This window comes from Dreissena polymorpha, chromosome 10 (genome assembly GCF_020536995.1).
Source record: "Dreissena polymorpha isolate Duluth1 chromosome 10, UMN_Dpol_1.0, whole genome shotgun sequence".
Taxonomy (NCBI): Eukaryota; Metazoa; Mollusca; class Bivalvia; order Myida; family Dreissenidae; genus Dreissena; species Dreissena polymorpha.
The window spans coordinates 53,027,053-53,045,791 of record NC_068364.1 but is presented as its reverse complement, the minus strand read 5'-3'; the positions used below and the strand labels follow the sequence as shown (position 1 = coordinate 53,045,791).

General features: G+C 35.3%; 1 protein-coding gene across 1 annotated transcript in view; it reads right to left on the bottom strand.

The window, feature by feature from the left end:
- The window catches only part of LOC127849120 (von Willebrand factor A domain-containing protein 5A-like), a 69,139-nt gene that overhangs the window by 39,731 nt on the left and 10,669 nt on the right, over positions 1-18,739 (bottom strand). The window contains exons 4-7 of the mRNA XM_052381842.1: positions 14,774-14,943; positions 9,907-10,015; positions 8,653-8,757; positions 7,965-8,091 (exon numbers count right to left, since the gene is read on the bottom strand). Coding sequence (XP_052237802.1) covers positions 7,965-8,091; positions 8,653-8,757; positions 9,907-10,015; positions 14,774-14,943 — 511 coding nt within the window. The remainder of the gene's footprint in view (positions 1-7,964; positions 8,092-8,652; positions 8,758-9,906; positions 10,016-14,773; positions 14,944-18,739) is intronic.

Below are 18,739 nucleotides of genomic sequence, written 5' to 3'. Positions count from 1 at the left end.
ACAGTTCTTAAAAACATACTACCTAAATTACAGAATTTTAAAAACTGCTTAAAATCATGGCATCATCGTAAACTTACACTAATCGGAAAAAACACAGTATTGAAAACGTTTGCACTTCCTAAATTAATATATGTATTAACAGTTCTCCCAAATCCACCAAATGATGTTATTAACGATATAAAATCAGCAATATTTAATTTCATATGGGACGGTAAGCCTGATAAAATAAAAAGAACTCAGTTAATTCAATCTGTAGAAAATGGAGGTATCCAATTAACGAACATTGACTCATTCTTGAATGCAATCAAATGCAGCTGGGTTAAAAGATACCTAGATAATACCAATACGAGTAAATGGAAATTATTCTACCAGAAAATCCTAAAAAAATATGGTGACTCCTTACTCTTTGAATGTAACATCAGCAATACTATCTGACATGAAATTGCAAACGAAAACATATTTCTGTCTGATGTTCTATCAGCGTGGAGTGATGTCACTCATAACTTAGAAACCCAAACCAGCAGTAAAACAATTTTATGGAACAATAAAGACATAACTTCAAACGATAAGACGTTTTTCTATAAAGACTGGTTTGAACGAAGCATTAAATATGTCGACCAATTATTCGACTACAGAATTAAGGATTTCTACTCTTTTGATAATATATGCTTCATATACGGAATACCTTCAAATAATTTTCTGAAGTACTACACACTAATCAAAAGCATACCCATACATATTAAATCTGAAATCAATACAAATAATACTCCATGTACTCAAACAACATTTGTAGAAAACATTCTTGGAAGAAAAAACAAAACAAATAAAATATTTTACACACTACAAATTAAAAACCCTACAGAAAACTCCAAAATCCAAAATAAATGGCAAGTCCTTTTTGGAGAAAAGGAACTTAATTGGAAACACATATTTACCATGCCATATAAAGCAACCATTGAAAGCACACTGAGAAATTTTCAATATAAATACATCCATAGAATTATAGCTACAAATAAATATCTCTTTAAATGCAAATTATCTAACACAAATCTGTGTGGCTTCTGCAGTGAAAACATTGAAACTATAGAACATCTTTTTTGGGAGTGCAAACACATCCAGCCTATTTGGAATCAATTAATTTTTTTTTTTGAACAACATCAACTAAACGTTAAACTTTCTTTCTAAAATGTTAGTTTCGGAATTAACTCATTGAAATCAATAGACTGTAATAATATTGTGAATTTTATGGTTATATTGATGAAATAATTTATCTTAAACATGAAGTACAAAAAACAAGTACCAAATTTTAATTGTTTTTCCCATAGTCTTAAACTAAAAATCCAGATTGAGAAAGAAATAGCCCTCAGTAATGACACATTACAAATCTTTGAACAAAAATGGAATCGGATTAAATTCTCATAATGTTTTTGTCCACTTATATACCTTCCATTCTAATGTTAGTTTATCTCTCTAAAATAGTTTTGTTTATTTTTTTATATTTTTTTCAATCTGACAAGATCATTGTGAATATACAACAAACACACAAGTCCAGTATGCTTTCTTCCGACTTTATACAATTCATCTTTTTTTCATAACTATTCCTCTGTTGTTCTTTTCTTTTCTCTCTAAAAAATATATATTAGCATATCTTGTATAACATGTCTAAACTTTATTGCGTTGTACAATCACTATGCTGTATGATCATATACATGTTTACATTGTATGTATGATATTAATTTAAAAAAAAACATTTAAAAGCATATGCTAATGTTTGTTAATTGATTATTATAAAAGCATTAATGTGCTGTGTAATCATTTCTTTTAATAAAAATCGGAGATAACCTATGAAGGTGCAAGCACATTTTCCAATTTGAAATTCTGTTTTCCTGTTCAGGCATTCAAAGGACAGTGCAAGAAGTACGAGGGAGACCAACATACAGTTCAAACACAGAGGACCAAGATGTTGAAGTTACAACTTTACCCCCACCTGTACCCAAGCCTGGTCCAGCAGGGCTAGACACTACTGGGAAGGAATTTGTTTTCTTTGATTTGGAAACAAGAGGGTTAGGTAAAGTTTATTTTTAACATATGCCTTATTCACAGTGTTGCATATATATTAGTTTATCTTGGTCCAATTCAGGTATTTAGGTACTCTAAATCTCCAAAATTCAACTTCTATTAAAAAATATTCATATTTACTTACATGTGTAACATAATTCAACCTGTTACTGCTGAGTAACTCAATGTGAGATATCGTGTGAATTGTTGGTCAACCTAGCATATGATTGAATTGCAACAAGAGTTATGTTCAGACTAATTTCTCATTTTGCTTTCATATAATAAATCATTCTTAATCTTTATTGATAAAATGATAGTAAATACCACTTAGATGATGCAATGTTACATTAACCACAACTGGCTATAGTATATTATTGTGCATCATTTAAGAATTTAAACACTCTTCTCTTCGCTTCTTCAGATTTATGAATAAATAAGATGCCAAAAACTTAATTTGATATATATCCATGAATCGAAGAAAAGAGCGTTTCAATTTTCATAATAACATTTATTATGCCCCCCCCCCCTCCCTCGGAAGAGAGAGTTAATATTGTTTTGCTGGATGTTGGTCTGTCGGTAGATCATTTAGTTTCCGATCAATAATTGGTCAACTTTCTCACGGATTGGCTTTTTACTTTCCATGTGCATAGGGATGGGACAGTTTATAACACCTATTTAAATTATGGTCTCTTGGTCAAAGGTCAAGGTCACAATAAGTGTGAAAATTGTTTCCGATCAATAACCCTTCACCTGAATAACTCTTAAACCACAATGCATAGAGAATGGATCTGAAGGAACCTCTTCTACGATTGTTCAAATTAAGTTTCAAAATAAGTCCTGTCCTGGAAAGGGGGGGGCAATGTTTTCCCCTTTTATGTTTATTGTAAACACTGCAAAAGTATTTTAAGAAGTTAACATTGTACTTGGGCGAGCGACCCAAGGCTCTCTGATTAATGGAGTTAAAATGGATTTTGTGCAATTTCAGGGCGTACTTCTCACATAATTCAGATAGCTGCAGTGCATTCAACTGGTCAGTTTTCAACATATGTGATGCTTGAGAAGAAGATGTCCTTGAAAGCGTCAGAAATAACTGGAGTGACAGTTGTTGGCGACTCTATGCTTGTCAAGCGACAAACAGTAACAGCTGTCCCCATCAAATCTGCATTGACAAGTTTTATAACATTCTTACAGAAATTTTCACCAGTTATTTTAGTTGGGCATAATATAGAGTCTTTTGATTGTAAAGTGTTGCTCCATGCTGTCCATACTTGTGGAAAAATGTTTGAGTTTCAGCAAAATATTTGTGGCTTTTTAGATACTTTAAAATGTTAAAGGAAATATTACCAAATATGAAATCATGTAAGTGGGAACATTTAGTTAAAGACGTTATTGGTGAATTATACATGGCACATGGTGCTCTACAGGATGTTTTAGCTTTACAAAAGTTCGTGAACTCTGTTCCTCTTGACCAAAATACTGTAAACAAATATTCATTCAGCTATGACCGAGCAGTATTAGCATACAATGTGTAACGAAATGTTGCTTCCAACATCAAATCTTTGCAAACCATGATTGATACAAAAGTTATAAGTCAAGGTGTTACAAGGAAAGTTGCAGGAAGTGGATTGCAACTTAAACATTTGAGTATTGAATCAAAAAGAAACGGACTGAGTGGTTTGAGGAGCCCCCTGTCAGAGGTTACAAACGGACAAATCAGAGTAACAAAATCAGAGAAAATAATATGTGCAATAGCGAGTTATTTGTTGCCTGACATCTAACCAATTGTAATTTGCATCTTGTATATAGATTAGCTATGAAATCTAATAGTTGTTACATAATTGTTTTTCCTTCTCGATGACAAACATAGTTGTGATTCTTATGTTAGTTGTATTTCTCATGTTTCACCTAAGTTGTAAGATATTTTTGGCAGTGCATTAAACCACAGAAACATAATTTCCCCGCTTATTGTATTCTATGTTGTTTTTAGCTCCACTGGTCAAAGGCCAGCAGGGCTTATGTCATGATCCTGTGTCCGTCGTGCGTGCGTGCGTTAACTTTTCCTTTAAACATCTTCTTCTCCTAAACTACTGGTCCAATTCTGATGAAATTTCTTCAGGAATGTTTCTGGGGTGAACCTCTTTCAATTTTGTTCAAATTGTGCCCCGGGGGTCACAAAATTGAACATATGCTTATATAGGGTCTATTTTGTGAAAACTTTACAAATATTCTCGTCCATAATCATTGGGCATAGGGCTACCAAATTTGGTATGTAGTGGCATCTTATACTCCTCTACCAAGTTTGTTCAAATTATGCCCCTGAGGTCAAGTTTGATCCTGCCCCGAGGGTCACAAAATTGAACATATACTTATATAAGGCCTTTTTGTGAAAACTTTCAAAATATTCTTGTTCATAACAGTATGGCATAGGGCTACCAAATTTGGTATGTAGTGACATGTAATAGTTCTCTACCATGTTTGTTCAAATTATGCCCCTTGAGTCAAATTTGAAACTGCCCCGGGGGTCACAAAACTGAACCTATGCTTATAAAGTGCTTATTTTGTAAAAACTTTAAAATACTCTTGTCCATATCCATTGGGCATAGGGCTACCAAATTTGGTATGTAGTGACATCTAATAAACCTCTACCAAATTTGTTCAAATAATGCCTCTGGGGTCAACTTTGACCTGCCGCGGGGGTCACAAAATTTAAAAACGCTTATAAAGCGCCTATTTTGTGAAATCTTTAAAAATCTTGTAAAAAACCATTCGGATTACGGCTACCAAATTTGGCATGCAGGAACAGCTTATAGTCTTCTACTAAGTTTGTTCAAATTATGCCCTTTGGTTCAAATTTGACCCTGACCCGCGGGTCACAAAATTGAACATTATATACGCTTATATCTTGTTTATTTTGTGAAAACTTTAAAATACTCTTGTCCTTAACTCTAGGACTTAGGGCTACCACATTTTGTATGTAGTGAGATATAGTAGTCCGCTACAAAGTTTGCTCAAATTATGTCCCTGGGGTTAAATTTGAAACAGCCCAGGTGGTCACAAAAGTGTACATGTGCTTAAATAGGGCCTATATTTAAGTATTTGCACATGCGTAGAATATTTGTTTCAACCTTTTTTTCAGCGGTGGAGCGATACAGGGCCATAATGGCCCTCTTGTCTTTAGATACACATCTCACAGTTCTTAAATAATAATTTTAAAATAATACATATGTTCAATTTACAACCCAAAACATGGGTAACAGGTGGGTGGGGTAATTTAAGATGTTTTTTGAATATCAACATTGTTTTTTCATTTGTTACATCTGAAATTTTTTCATAACAATGTACATTTTAAATATTTCTACGTGTATCACATTTCAGTTGATAATTTGATTGTTATGGAGCAGGTATTATATAGATATGTTTTAATTACTATTACAATATTAGTCATTATATTTTTGAAATTAAGTCCATATTAAAATGTCTGTAGCAAAACAAAATCCACGGTGACCTATCAATTTCTTTACTTCATTTTAATGCTAAGCTAGTTTCCTTTAATTATTGAGAACCTGAAATGAGTATGAATATTACATCAACAGAAATATATATCTGTATTGCATGTTATCTATTTTGAACTGTGCAATAAAAAATTCAAAACAAACAAAAAACTAGTCTCTTATTTCTCATTATTTTTTACGATTTCCAAAATTTTTGGTTTTAAAAGTGTTCAGTATGATAATACAAATGTTACAGTTGCTAATCTAATACAATCTCAAAATTACTATGCCATTTTAAATGTATTACACAGAAACATTTTAACGTACCTCCAATTTTATGCCCCGCAAAAATGACCTTTTTTCAAACGCACATGGCATTAAAAAGATTCGTTATCTCAAAATTATTCACGGTGACCTCCCTTTTTTATTTGTTATTTATTTCAGATACAGATCCATTAATCACCATACAAAAAATTATAGCATTCCGGATATTTTGAAAATTTTCACAAAACGATCGAACATCCTTAAAACTTGAATTACTGTTTGTTCTATATAGCTGTTGTTTAAACTGTCGGGAAAATTACGCCTAACTTGCATTATAATGATTTTTTAGATAGTTCATACCCTTTATGAAAAATGCTAGTCAATTCTTATAATTACAACCTACTGTGTCTAACGTTGCAATTGTTAAACTATAAGGGCCACAACTGACTTATATTCCATGAAATCCGAATATTGTTTCACTTTAAATTTCATCTTCGTCCAACGGCATAGCAAGCATGTTTGCGCAAAACAATGACTTTATTTCACTATATAATATATATATCTTTAACGGAACTGAACTTATCAACAGGTACAAACATCTTTTTGCTGTTATATGAGTGATCTGAAAATTGACATATTGAGAAAAGATATGCGGTAATGATAATTTGAATGACAATACACAATCCTGTCAATTCAAGTAAGTTGTATTTGTACCACATGCAAATTTGCACAAAAACCAGTGATCACTGAGTTCTGATTAACAACTATTGACGCATAAAAACCAAGGTCATTTGCGCAATTCAATTATGTCATTTGGCCACTTATTTATAACCAAAGTACTGACAGTACTGGTGTGACGATGCTTTTGAAAAGGATGGATATAAAAGCATCAATTTACGTTTATCTACATCACCACAAGTGTGTATGTGCGTACGAAAATGTATGGGTACAAAAAAATGAGTAAGAAAATTTTGAGTACAAAAATTATGCCCAAAAAACAATTGGGTACGAAATACAAATTGGGTACGAAAAACATATTGGCTTTAATTTCACATGTTTATCATACCAAACTTTATATTTCGTTGTTTCCTTTCCTAAGTTAATGTTGTTATGTGTGCGGACGCGATTTCACATGCCCATGTGCATGAACAATTTTCTTCTGTTGATTATTGGTTTTTTTCTTATTCAATAAGCTTAGGCATGTTTGTTAGCTAAGTACGGCAATAATTTCATTATGATTCCCGACAGTAGGTATGCGCACAAAGTCGTAAGAGCACTTGAATACGTGAGTTCGCCCATGAACACATCGTACGGTTAACTAAATCTCCGCGATATGACCTAATATGTGTTTAAAACAGCAAACAATATCTAACAAACGAATGAATTATCAAACATAGTATGTGCACTGATGTGGCTCTGCAATTTCTGTTTGAAAAGTTTATTAAATATGCAAAATGAGGAAGCACGCATACAAGCGAGTTTCGCGCATGTCGCACGGCTATTATGCTGTTTATATACCATACTTGCTATAACGTTTACGAATGGCAGGTTCGAAATAATTCATTTTCTTTACATTCATGATCGCGTTAAACGTTCATTATACACGTTTTCATTCGCATTTTATTAATATAATCACGACAAATGTCAAATACAATACAGAAAATGCATAGTTGTTTCATTGATCTATAAACAAATAATGGATTGAATATAACTGATTTAAAATTAACGTTTTCAAACTATTATTAAATCTTTTTCCCAGAATATGCTGTCCTATTTATAGCTGATCTTCCTTTACCTTTATCAATGATAATCAGCGAGGTATGCCGATTAGAAAAATCTCAATCGGACTGGCTCGGTCTTTTACATAAGTCGTCATTGTGAAGAATTTTGTCATGGCATGATCACTTAGACGAGCTGCTACGCAGCATCGTCAAAAAGGTAGTATGGTTACTATAAATATTAACATTTCAATGTGAATATGTAGTGGAAAATATATATAGGGAAAGTTTTTAAAAAACGGTCACCTGAGCTGATCTTTCATAATGCAAAACAAAGTTACCAATCTGAGCACAGAATTGTAAAATATACTCCAAAATGCCAAATATTGCAGTGAAGGCCCGGGAAATAGATATATAGCCTTGAATAGCTCACCCTTTGAAAAGGCATGAGAACTGGCTTCCAAAGCTGACCACATTGAAATGGCAGGACTGGGGCAAACTCTTCAGAAACAGAAGTAAAGCCTCTTTTGCATTCTTGATCCTGTCTCCGCTCATACTACCTGAAATAAGGGTTAAAATGTACTTGTTATCTTGGTACTTGTGTTGCTTAAATGCAGAACACTACCGGTGTATTACAATTATGAACCTCTGTCCAGAAAAGATATGTTAATTCTTTTCAAAAAGGGCATAAAACTTAAGTTAACTTAATAAAAAGTTATTTATGTTTATTTAACTGAAAAAGTTTCTTGATGCATTGAATGATGTTCCAAGGCGTTTGGAAATAATAAAATATATACTTTCAAAGTTTTGAATTATCGCAGCATACACACAATGTCAATTTACCACCGGTCTCACCAGCTATTACATACGCACCATTTAAAAGTACCCATTCATCATTATTTTACAAATTAAAGTTAGGTTTTGTGTACTTAAATCAGTTAGTTTTTTATGAGAAATGATTGTTAAAGTTGAATTTGTTGAACGTATAAAACGGCTGGGTCTTTAAACAGTTTGTCTGTCCATATAAATTTTCACTAAGACTAACCAAAACTCATCAAAGGCGACATAAATCTAATTACAAATCTTACACTTAATATCATCAAGTTTAAATGCATAATTACCAGAGCGATCGATAATGAAGATGTATTCGCCACTGTTTGACATGGATACTTGTTTCAAATCCGGATGGAAACTGACCATCAGTAGGTCTTCTTTCAACAGTCCCTCTGTTATATACAAAGCCATACTTAAAAGAGATCATTTCAAAGACAATTGTAATGCACAAAACTACTTAAACTTCTATTTATTGCATGCTTTCCGGTGGTTTATAAAGAAATATCAGTAAATTAAAACGCATTATTCCCTCATAAAACAGTGACAAATAACAGCGAAAATTATTGATAATTTTCACTGTTTTACTGAGCAATGACGTCATTTTTTTACGAAATGACGTCATTATTTCAGCAAAAAGCTCCAGTTAAACTCTTTAATAATGAGAAAAAACACGGTGAAAAACAAGCGTAAAATAAAAAGAAAATATCCTTTTTATATTTTTCACAATACAATATTTTGTTTGGTTTTATTTGTTCGCCGTTTAAGCAGTATTTCAGTTGGTTAACACACTCACACTTTTCCTGGGTAGGCTGGTATACAAGAACTAAGTGCTTATACATATTACTGTCCTACTTGAATAAGATGTAGACAGAGAAAGACCATTGAATGGATTTCATGACCATCAGATGCTCTGATTGGTTGTTCAGAGCTCATCCAAGTAAGCTAGCTGTCAGTTAAGTTGAACCGATAATATTATATATATATATATATATATATATATATATATATATATATATATATATATATATATATATATATATATATATATATATATATATATATATATAATACAAGTCAAAACACGTGTCTGGGATTTTAAATATATATAGATATAGCCAACGCGTCTCGCACAGCTCATCAGGGCATAATACAATATATTACAACGTCAAAATGTCATGGAGATAACGTCATATCAATTATGACGTCATAACGTCTATAAATATTCAAATGAAATTTAATTGGGGTTTAAATACATGTATAAAATGTTGTTTTTTTTGGCTAACCTAGCTGAAATATTGTTCGAAAATAGCATATAAATGGAAATATTTTAAATTTTGGTTCATAATGTGAAAATTCATCTAAATGTTTACTTAAAGGCATCTGTCTTGTTGAGGGGGCTCGCATTTGTTGTTCATGAACAGATCGTCTATTTCTAAGTTTATCGCCAGTTTGGCCTATATAATATTTTTTGCAACCATTGCATACTAATGCATATATCACATTGTGTATATATATATTTTAACTGTGCCCCATAATGTTACCTCTCCCTGGGTCTCCATTCTCCAACACCACCTGGGGCTGAAAGGGCTCTGAATATTCGATGTAGAGAGTCAGGTCATGGTCAAACTTGAACTCCTCACCCAGCAAAACCTGAACACAAAATCGTTTTTTATAATTTCAGCTTATAAAAACACTTGCTGACATAAAACTTTTGAGTATATCATTTTAAAAAAGTGAAGATGCAAACTTTGATTGTATTGATGGTGTCAGGTAAAAGATGATGTTTTGCGTGTTACAGTAAATACACAAGTTCTTTTCTACAACAAGTACACTGTAACTGTAATATAACGCGATTTTCAGAGTAAATAATACAATTATCTATGCAATATGTACATACATTACTGAGTTGACAGCTGTAAACAATTCTTAAAGTGGAGCAAATAACATTTAAAATGTTTTAATATATGTGTCTTTTTTCTTCTAAAAACAGAACAAGCGAGTGTGAGGCTGCAGTGAATGATCTTCCTTCAATTTCTTCTTCGTCATGAACCACCACTTAAGTCAAGACTTTGTCATCAATTTTTGGAGGTACACAATTTTGACGTATGACTCCGTTTTACAGTTATGTAACAAATCAAAAGCTTGCACTGTCAATCATTCACGGAATATTGCACGTTACATTAATGTGGTAATTGCTCCTGTTATGACATGGTTAAGCATTGACCATTTCATTCTAGAAATTACTGGGATGCATTTTGTATATGCATAATGGTTAATTTTCATTTCAGGCTTCAATGCAGTTAGTTTAAACATTTTTATTCAAACGTGAATGCATATACATATATACGAAACATACAACATTTGTATACAAACAAGTTTGATTTGGATAAGAACAGTAGACTACGTCTTATAGAGTTCTTCTCCATAAAGGTTATTTTAGTTGTATGCTTTAAGCGAACATGATTGGTAAACTAATAAATCGAATAAAATTGGGATAAGTGCGATAAGAGGAGAACAAAAAGTAGAGTAGTTAAAGAGAAGACTTAGTTAGAGAAAGGGAGTTATAGAGAAGTTCTGAGTCAAAAGTATGTTTCAAATCGTCTGCTATTGATAATATATTTGTGTACTGCATCAGCAATATTGGTATTAGTTTGATAGTCCAGAATGCTATATAGGGGCGATGCGACTACATTACGCATGAAGAGATGTTCATTAAGCGCACTACAATTGGTTCTAATGCGTGTGTGTTAAATTTAAGGGCGCCTCTCTCCATAATAAAACATTGGGTTTTGAATTGGTCGATCACTATTGATTTGTTTTTTAATTAATCGAGTCAGCATTTCTTAACTTTTCTGGAAGACGATTCCAATCGGTTAATGTAGATGGTAGAAATTAATATGAGTAAGATGAAGTTCGGTCATAAATGGACGGTAAATGTGATGCATTTCTAAGCGAGTATTGGCTAGATACTCCGATTGTGTTAGGTAGGAGTGACTGTAAGTAGTAAGTTGCTTTTCTAAAATTCATTTTGTACATTAATATTAACTTGTGTTTACGTCGTCTTTGACTTAGACTTTCCCAACCTATCTCATTATAAAGATCTTCTAGAGAGACTAATCGAGTACAACCTGGTGTAATACGAGCTGCCTCTGTTTGAATTTTCTCTAATTCGTCTTTTTCATATTGGGTACAATTGTCAAAAGTAACATTTGAATACTCAAGTATTGGTCGTATGAATGCAAAATAGATAGTTTCGAGAGATTTTCTATCAAGCATTAATTTGAGACGGCGCATTATATTAATCCGCTTCCACGCTTTTTCTTTAATAAAAGTTACGTGTTCATGCCAAGAACAGTCATTTGCCAAATAAACTCCTAAGTGTTAGTGAATTTTTGCCAGAGGTATATCAACGCCTACCATTTAGAGTCGAGGGTGGTGCGGTTAATTTGTTTTACGAGAAATAAGCATTGATTCTGATTTGGAGGGATTGAAGTGTACGAGCCATTGAACAGCCCACCGTGAAATTGTATCTACATTTGTATATCTGATTGCAAAACAGCTGCAGTTTCATTGGGTGAATTCACAACCATAAATAGACTTGTAGCATCGGCAAAAAGGGTTATGTGGGCTTGTATGTCAGCTACTATGTCATTTATGTAAACAAGAAAGAGAAGGGGCCTAATATTGACCGCTGGGGAACACAAGCAGATTTCTACAAGAGATGATTCTGCGCTAGGTAGAATTACTTTTTGATTACGGTTAGCAAGATAATTTGAAAGAAATGCTAATAACACTTCTCGAATACTTGCTGCTTTAAGTTTGAACAAAAGACCATCATGCCATAATTTGTCAGAGGCTTTACTAATATAAAAAACTAATTTGACTTCTAGACCATTATCAAGAGCTTTACAAAATGTATCATAGATATAGGTTAACTGATTAATTGTTGAGTCACCAGGCATGAAGCCAGATTGAGTCTGTGTGAAGAATGAATAAAGACGGAGGAAATTAAAAATATGTTTGTGAATTATTCGTTCAAAGACGACTTAAGTTTAATGTACTTAATGTACAATGTACTTAAAGTTTTCAAGTTTAGAATTTCGCAGGAGTAAGATAACTTCATTTCTAGCACGACGAAAATTTGACCAATGCATTTCGGTGTTAACTTTCGATATATTTTTTTTCGATGTCGAATTTTTCTCTAAATTTGATAATTTATACATGGTACATCACGTGGACGTACACATATTGTTTTGTTTGGGATGCACGACTTTGCTGTATGTAAAATAGCATTAGTTATATTTTCAGCATATTTATCAATATTATCACATTTTAAAAGATGCCATTGTGTTTCAGTAAAAAGGACACGTAACATGTCGTAATCACCAATGTCATAACGCTAAATATGCCGGTAGTAAGATTTTACTAATGGTCTTTTAAATTTCAAAATTCCAAAAATGGGACAATAATAGCGATTATTTTGGTCAAGCAAAGGTTCTCCAATTCCAGAGAATATTACATTGATCTGGTCACTTGCAAAAATTAAATCAATAATTGAAGATGTTTGCTCTGTGTGGTGAGTGGGTTCGTGTATTAGTTGTGTGAGATTAATTTGTAGACAAAGGTTTTTTATTTTCGATAATGATGCTGGTGCAAGGAGATTCAAGTTAAAGTCTCCTGTAATAATAACATCATTTATACATGAATCGCCTGCTAACCCAAAAGAATCTTCAATTACTTTCATATACGCTGAATCTGCACTTTGTGGCCAGTAAACTACTCCGAATTGAATTGATTTATTTTTGTTAAGAGTGACTTTGATCCATATACATTCAATATGATAAAATTCAAGATCGCTTCTTCTTTTAAAAGCAATATTTTCATTTACATATATTATAACACCCCATCTGGATCAAGGGGACGGTCTTTGTGGATTGGCAGATGGAAACCATTGAACATGAGATCACTAGATAATATGGAATCATTTAGCCAGGTTTCAGTAAACGCAATAATGTCAAACTCTTGTAGACCTGTGCTAAGAATGTCTTATTTATGCACCAGGCTTTGAACATTGTAATGTACAAAAGATAAGTGATAAGTCGCTGAAGTGGGTGAGGAACTATTTGTATCAGTATGTAACGTTGATTCGGAAATTGAGGGTCCTGGGTTTGGATGGATATCACCTAACTGTAAACTGTAACAAAAATACAAGCTTACCAAAGGAGTGTTCCAACAAACTCAAGGCAAGATAGGAGCTTTTTTAGAAGTAGAATATCATCATATATGTGCGTTCCTAAAAGAATATGCATTCGCGGATGTTCCACAGTATTTGATGCATTTATCGAATTATATACGCTAGTGCGCAAAGAAATCAAGCTTAGTGCATCTTACTATAATTGGAAGATATATAATATGTGAAGCAGTAACGAGATTCTAACTGGCGTCTTGTATTTACTCATGACAGCGTTTCCAAACATTTTTACTATTATGAATCGTTCCAAGAAGGACGAGATGACATAATTCGTCTAATACAATAACGCGTAAAGGCATATAATGATAATACGTTTTTTTTTCTACTGTTTGATAACACTGTTTGCAACAGAACAGACAAAGAGGAAATAATAGATCATAAAGGAAAAAGGAAAAGAGAGCAGGAGAAAGGCATATGGAAAAGTAAAATGTTATGTTGGAAGAAAACATATCTTCAGCTAAAAGTAGTGCTGGGAGTATTACAAGTATAAACACTTTATTTAGCTATAAAGTAAACTTTTACTTGGACAGTAATCTGATTGGGCAAAAATCTATGTTGAATGCTACACTTGTACTCGTACAATAACTTTAAAACATTATTTAAGAAGAGCAAAACGTGGTTGAGCGAGTGTGATGAGTATAGGTAACTTCAAATTGTGATGTTATCTACTTTTGAATTACAAACATAAATATAGATACATTGATAAGCAATACATGTACAAATATAAGAGGGGTTTTAAAATATAGGAATTACATATCTAAGTGTATATTTAACAAATATCAAACTGAAAACGTTTGATTGATAAAGGCAGTTAAATATAAATTCAAAGTCATAGTAGGGTAATGCTGTTAGATTTGGCTTTATGGACGGATTAAGAATATGGAGCATCTGAATAGGTATTGTAGATGCTAGATTACACAGTAATATCTAGAAAACATCTTACAGCCCGAATAACTAAAATTTTACCTTTCAATTAATGCTAAGAGCAGGAAGTCATTACAAGTAAAACATAATAATATGTAGCCAAAAAAACAGGACTTAAGATTCAATAGAATTTCTGTAGCAGAAACACTGTCACAGAATAGGAATGGTTGATTCAGTCAAGTTTTGAGTACAGTAAACAGATAAGGTAATTCAAAAGAAATTTTATTGCATACCTTTGCAAGTTTTTCTTCACGTTCCATTTCAACTTTCAGAGATAATTTGTCAGAGGTAACTGCTTTAATCTTGTGATACCCCTCCACGCTGGCCATGAACTTGAACTTATAAGGCACTGCACAAGGGGGAATATAGGTGGCTCCCTCTGCTGTTATGCTTCCTCCTGCATCTACACGACAGTAATCATATGTTAAAAAATAGATCATGTTAATTTTTATCCTAACTTACTTAATGCAGCAAAAACTTGAGAGGTACACGCCGCCTACTTCTTGGCTAAAACTAAAATTGACTGTACATAGGATATATCTTAACAATGCTCGCACATTCAGAATTGAACAATTAGCCATCGCCAACAAGACACCGTATGAGCCATGTAATGCAAAATGGGTCTTATGTCATGTGCGGCACGCAAAGTTGCAGACCAGCCAAAGCAAAAGAGCGGCCTGATCAGAGACTACACTGTCAGCTAATGAGACCACTCAAAGCTTGCATGACCTCAGGAGCTACCCTGTCAGCTAATGAGACCACTCAAACCTTGCATGACTTCAGGAGCTACCCTGTCAGCTGATGAGACCACTACAATCGTGCATGACTTCAGGAGCTACCCTATCAGCTAATGAGACCACTTAAACCTTGCATGACTTCAGAAGCTACCCTGTCAGAAAATGAGACCACTTAAACCTTGCATGACTTCAGGAGCTACTCTGTCAGTTAATGAGACCACTCAAACCGTGCATGACTTCAGGAGCTACCCTGTCAGCTAATGAGACCACTCAAACCTTGCATGACTTCAAGAGCTACACTAGCAGCTAATGAGACCACTAAAACCTTGCATGACTTCAGGAGCTACCCTGTCTGTTAATGAGACCGCTAAAACCTTGGCACGACTTCAGGAGCTACCCTGTCAGCAAATGAGACCACTCAAACCTTGGCACGACTTCAGGAGCTACCCTATCAGCTAATGAGACCACTCAAACCTTTGCACGACTTCAGGAACTACCCTGTCAGCAAATGAGACCACTCAAACCTTGCATGACTTCAGTAGCTACCCTGTCAGCTAATGAGACCACTCAAAACATGCATGACTTCAGGAGCTTCCCTGTCAGATAACAAGACCACTTAAACCTTGCATGACTTCAGGAGCTACCATCTTAGCTAATGAGACCACTCGAACCTTGCATGACTTCAGGAGCTACCCTGTCAGCTAATGAGACCACTTAAACCTTGCATGACTTCAGGAGCTACCCCGTCAGCTAATGAGACCACTAAAACCATGCATGACTTCAGAGGCTACCCTGTAACCTAATAAAACCACTAAAACCTTGCATGACTTCAAAAGCTTACCCCTCAGCTGATGAGACCATTAAAACATTGCATGACTTTAGGAATTACCATCTCATCTAATGAGACCACTCGAACCTTGTGCATGACTTCAGGAGCTACCCTGTCAGCTAATGAGACTACATAAACATTGCATGACTTCAGGAGCAACCCTGTCAGCTAATGAGACCACTTAAATCTTGCATGACTTCAGGAGCTACCCCATCAGCTGATAAAACCACTCAAACCTTGCATGACTTCAGGAGCTACCCTGTCAACTGATGAAACCACTCAAACCTTGCTTGACTTCATGAGCTACCCTGTCAGCTAATGAGACCACTAAAACCTTGCATGACTTCAGGAGCTACACTGTCGACTAATGGGACCACTTAAATCTTGCATGACTTCAGGAGCTACCCTGTCAGCTAATGAGACCACTTAAACCTTGCATGCTTTCAGGAGCTACAATCTCAGCTAATGAGACCAATCGAACATTGCAAGACTTCAGGAGCTACCCTGTCAGCTATTGAGACCACTCGAACCTTGCATGACTTCAGGAGCTACGCAGTCAGCTAATGAGACCACTTGAACCTTGCATGACTTCAGAAGCTACCATCTCAGCTAATGAGACCACTCGAACCTTGCATGATTTCAGAAGCTACACTGTCAGCTAATGAGACCACTAAAACCTTGCATGACTTCAGGAGCTACCATGTCATCTAATGAGACCACGTAATCCTTGCATGACTTCAGGAGCTAACCCATCAGCAGATGAGACCACGTAAACCTTGCATGACTTCAGGAACTACCCTGTAAGCAATTGAGACCACTTAAACCTTGCTTGACTTCAGGAGCTACCCTGTCAGCTAATGAGACCACTGAAACCTTGCATGACTTCATGAGCTACCCTGTTAGCTAATGAGACCACTCAAATCTTGCATGACTTCAGGAGCTACCCTATCAGCTAATGAGACCACTTAAACCTTGCATGACTTCAGGAGCTACCCTGTCAGCTAATGAGACCACTAAAACCTTTCATGACTTTAGGAGCTACACTGCCAACTAATGGGACCACTCAAATCTTGCATGACTTCAGGAGCTACCCTGTCAGCTAATGAAACCACTGAATCCTTGCATGACTTCAAGAGCTACCCTGCCAGCTAATGAGACCACTTAAATCTTGCATGACTTCAGGAGCTACTCTGTCAGCCAATGAGACCACTGAAACCTTGCCTGATTTCAGGAGCTACCCTGTTAGCTAATGTGACCACTGAAACCATGCATGACTTCAGTAGCTACCCTGTCAGCTAATGAGACCAATCAAACCTTGCATGTCTTCAGGAGCTATCCTGTCAGTTAATGAGACCATTAAAACCATTCCTGACTTCAGGAGCTACACTATCAGCTAATGATACCACTTAAACCTTGCATTACTTCAGGAGCTACCCTAATCTGCTAATGAGACCACTAAAATCTTGCATGACTTCAAGAGATACACTGTCAGCTAATGGGACCTCACAAACCTTGCATGACTTTATGAGCTACCCTGTCATCTTAAAGATCACTCAAACATTGCATGATGTCAGGAGCAACCCTGTCAGCTAATGAGACCACTACAATCTTGCATGACTTCAGGAGCTACCCTGTCAACAAATGGGACCACTCAAACCGTGCATGACTATTCAGGAGCGGCACTGTCAGCTAAAGAGACAACTTGAACTGTGAACGACTTCAGGAGCTACCCTGTCAGTCAATGATACAATTCAAAGCTTGCATGACTTCAGGAGCTACCCTGTCACCTAATGATACCACTCAAACCTTGCATGACTTCAGGACCTACCCTGTAAGCTAAGAGACCACTCACACATTGCATGCTGCCTTCAGGAGCTACCCTGTCAGCAAATGATACCACTTAAACCTGGCATGACTTCAGGAGTTATCCTGTCAGCAAATGAGCCCACTAAATCCTTGCATGACTTCAAGAACTACCCTGTCAGTCAATGATACCACTCAAATCTTGCATGCAATCAGGAGCTACCAAGTCAGCAAATGATACCACTCAAACCTTGCATGACTTCATGAGCTATCATGTCAGCTAATGATACCACTCAAACCTTGAATGACTTCAGGAGCTACCAAGTCAGTAATGAGACCACTCACACATTGCATGCTGCCTTCAGGAGCTACCCTGTCAGCCAATGAGACCACTAAAACCTTGCATTACTTCAAAAGCTACCCTGTCAGCCAATGATACCACTCAAACATTGCATGACTTCAGGAGCTAACCTGTCAGCTAATGATAACACTCAAACCTTGCATGACTTCAGGAGGTACCCTATCAGCTAATGGGACCACTAAAACCATGCATGACTTCAGGAGGTACCCTATCAGCTAAAATGACCACTAAACTCTTGCATGACTTCAGGAGCTATCCTGTCAGCTAATGTGACCACTGAAACCTTGCATGACTTCAGGAGCTACCCTGTCAGCTAATGAGACCACTCAAACCTTCATGACTTCAGGAGCTAACTGTCAGAAAGTGAGAACACTCAAACCTTGCATGCTTCAGGAGCTAACCTGTCATCTAAAGAGACCACTCAAACCTTCCATGACTTCAGGAGCTACCCTGTCAGCTAATGATAACA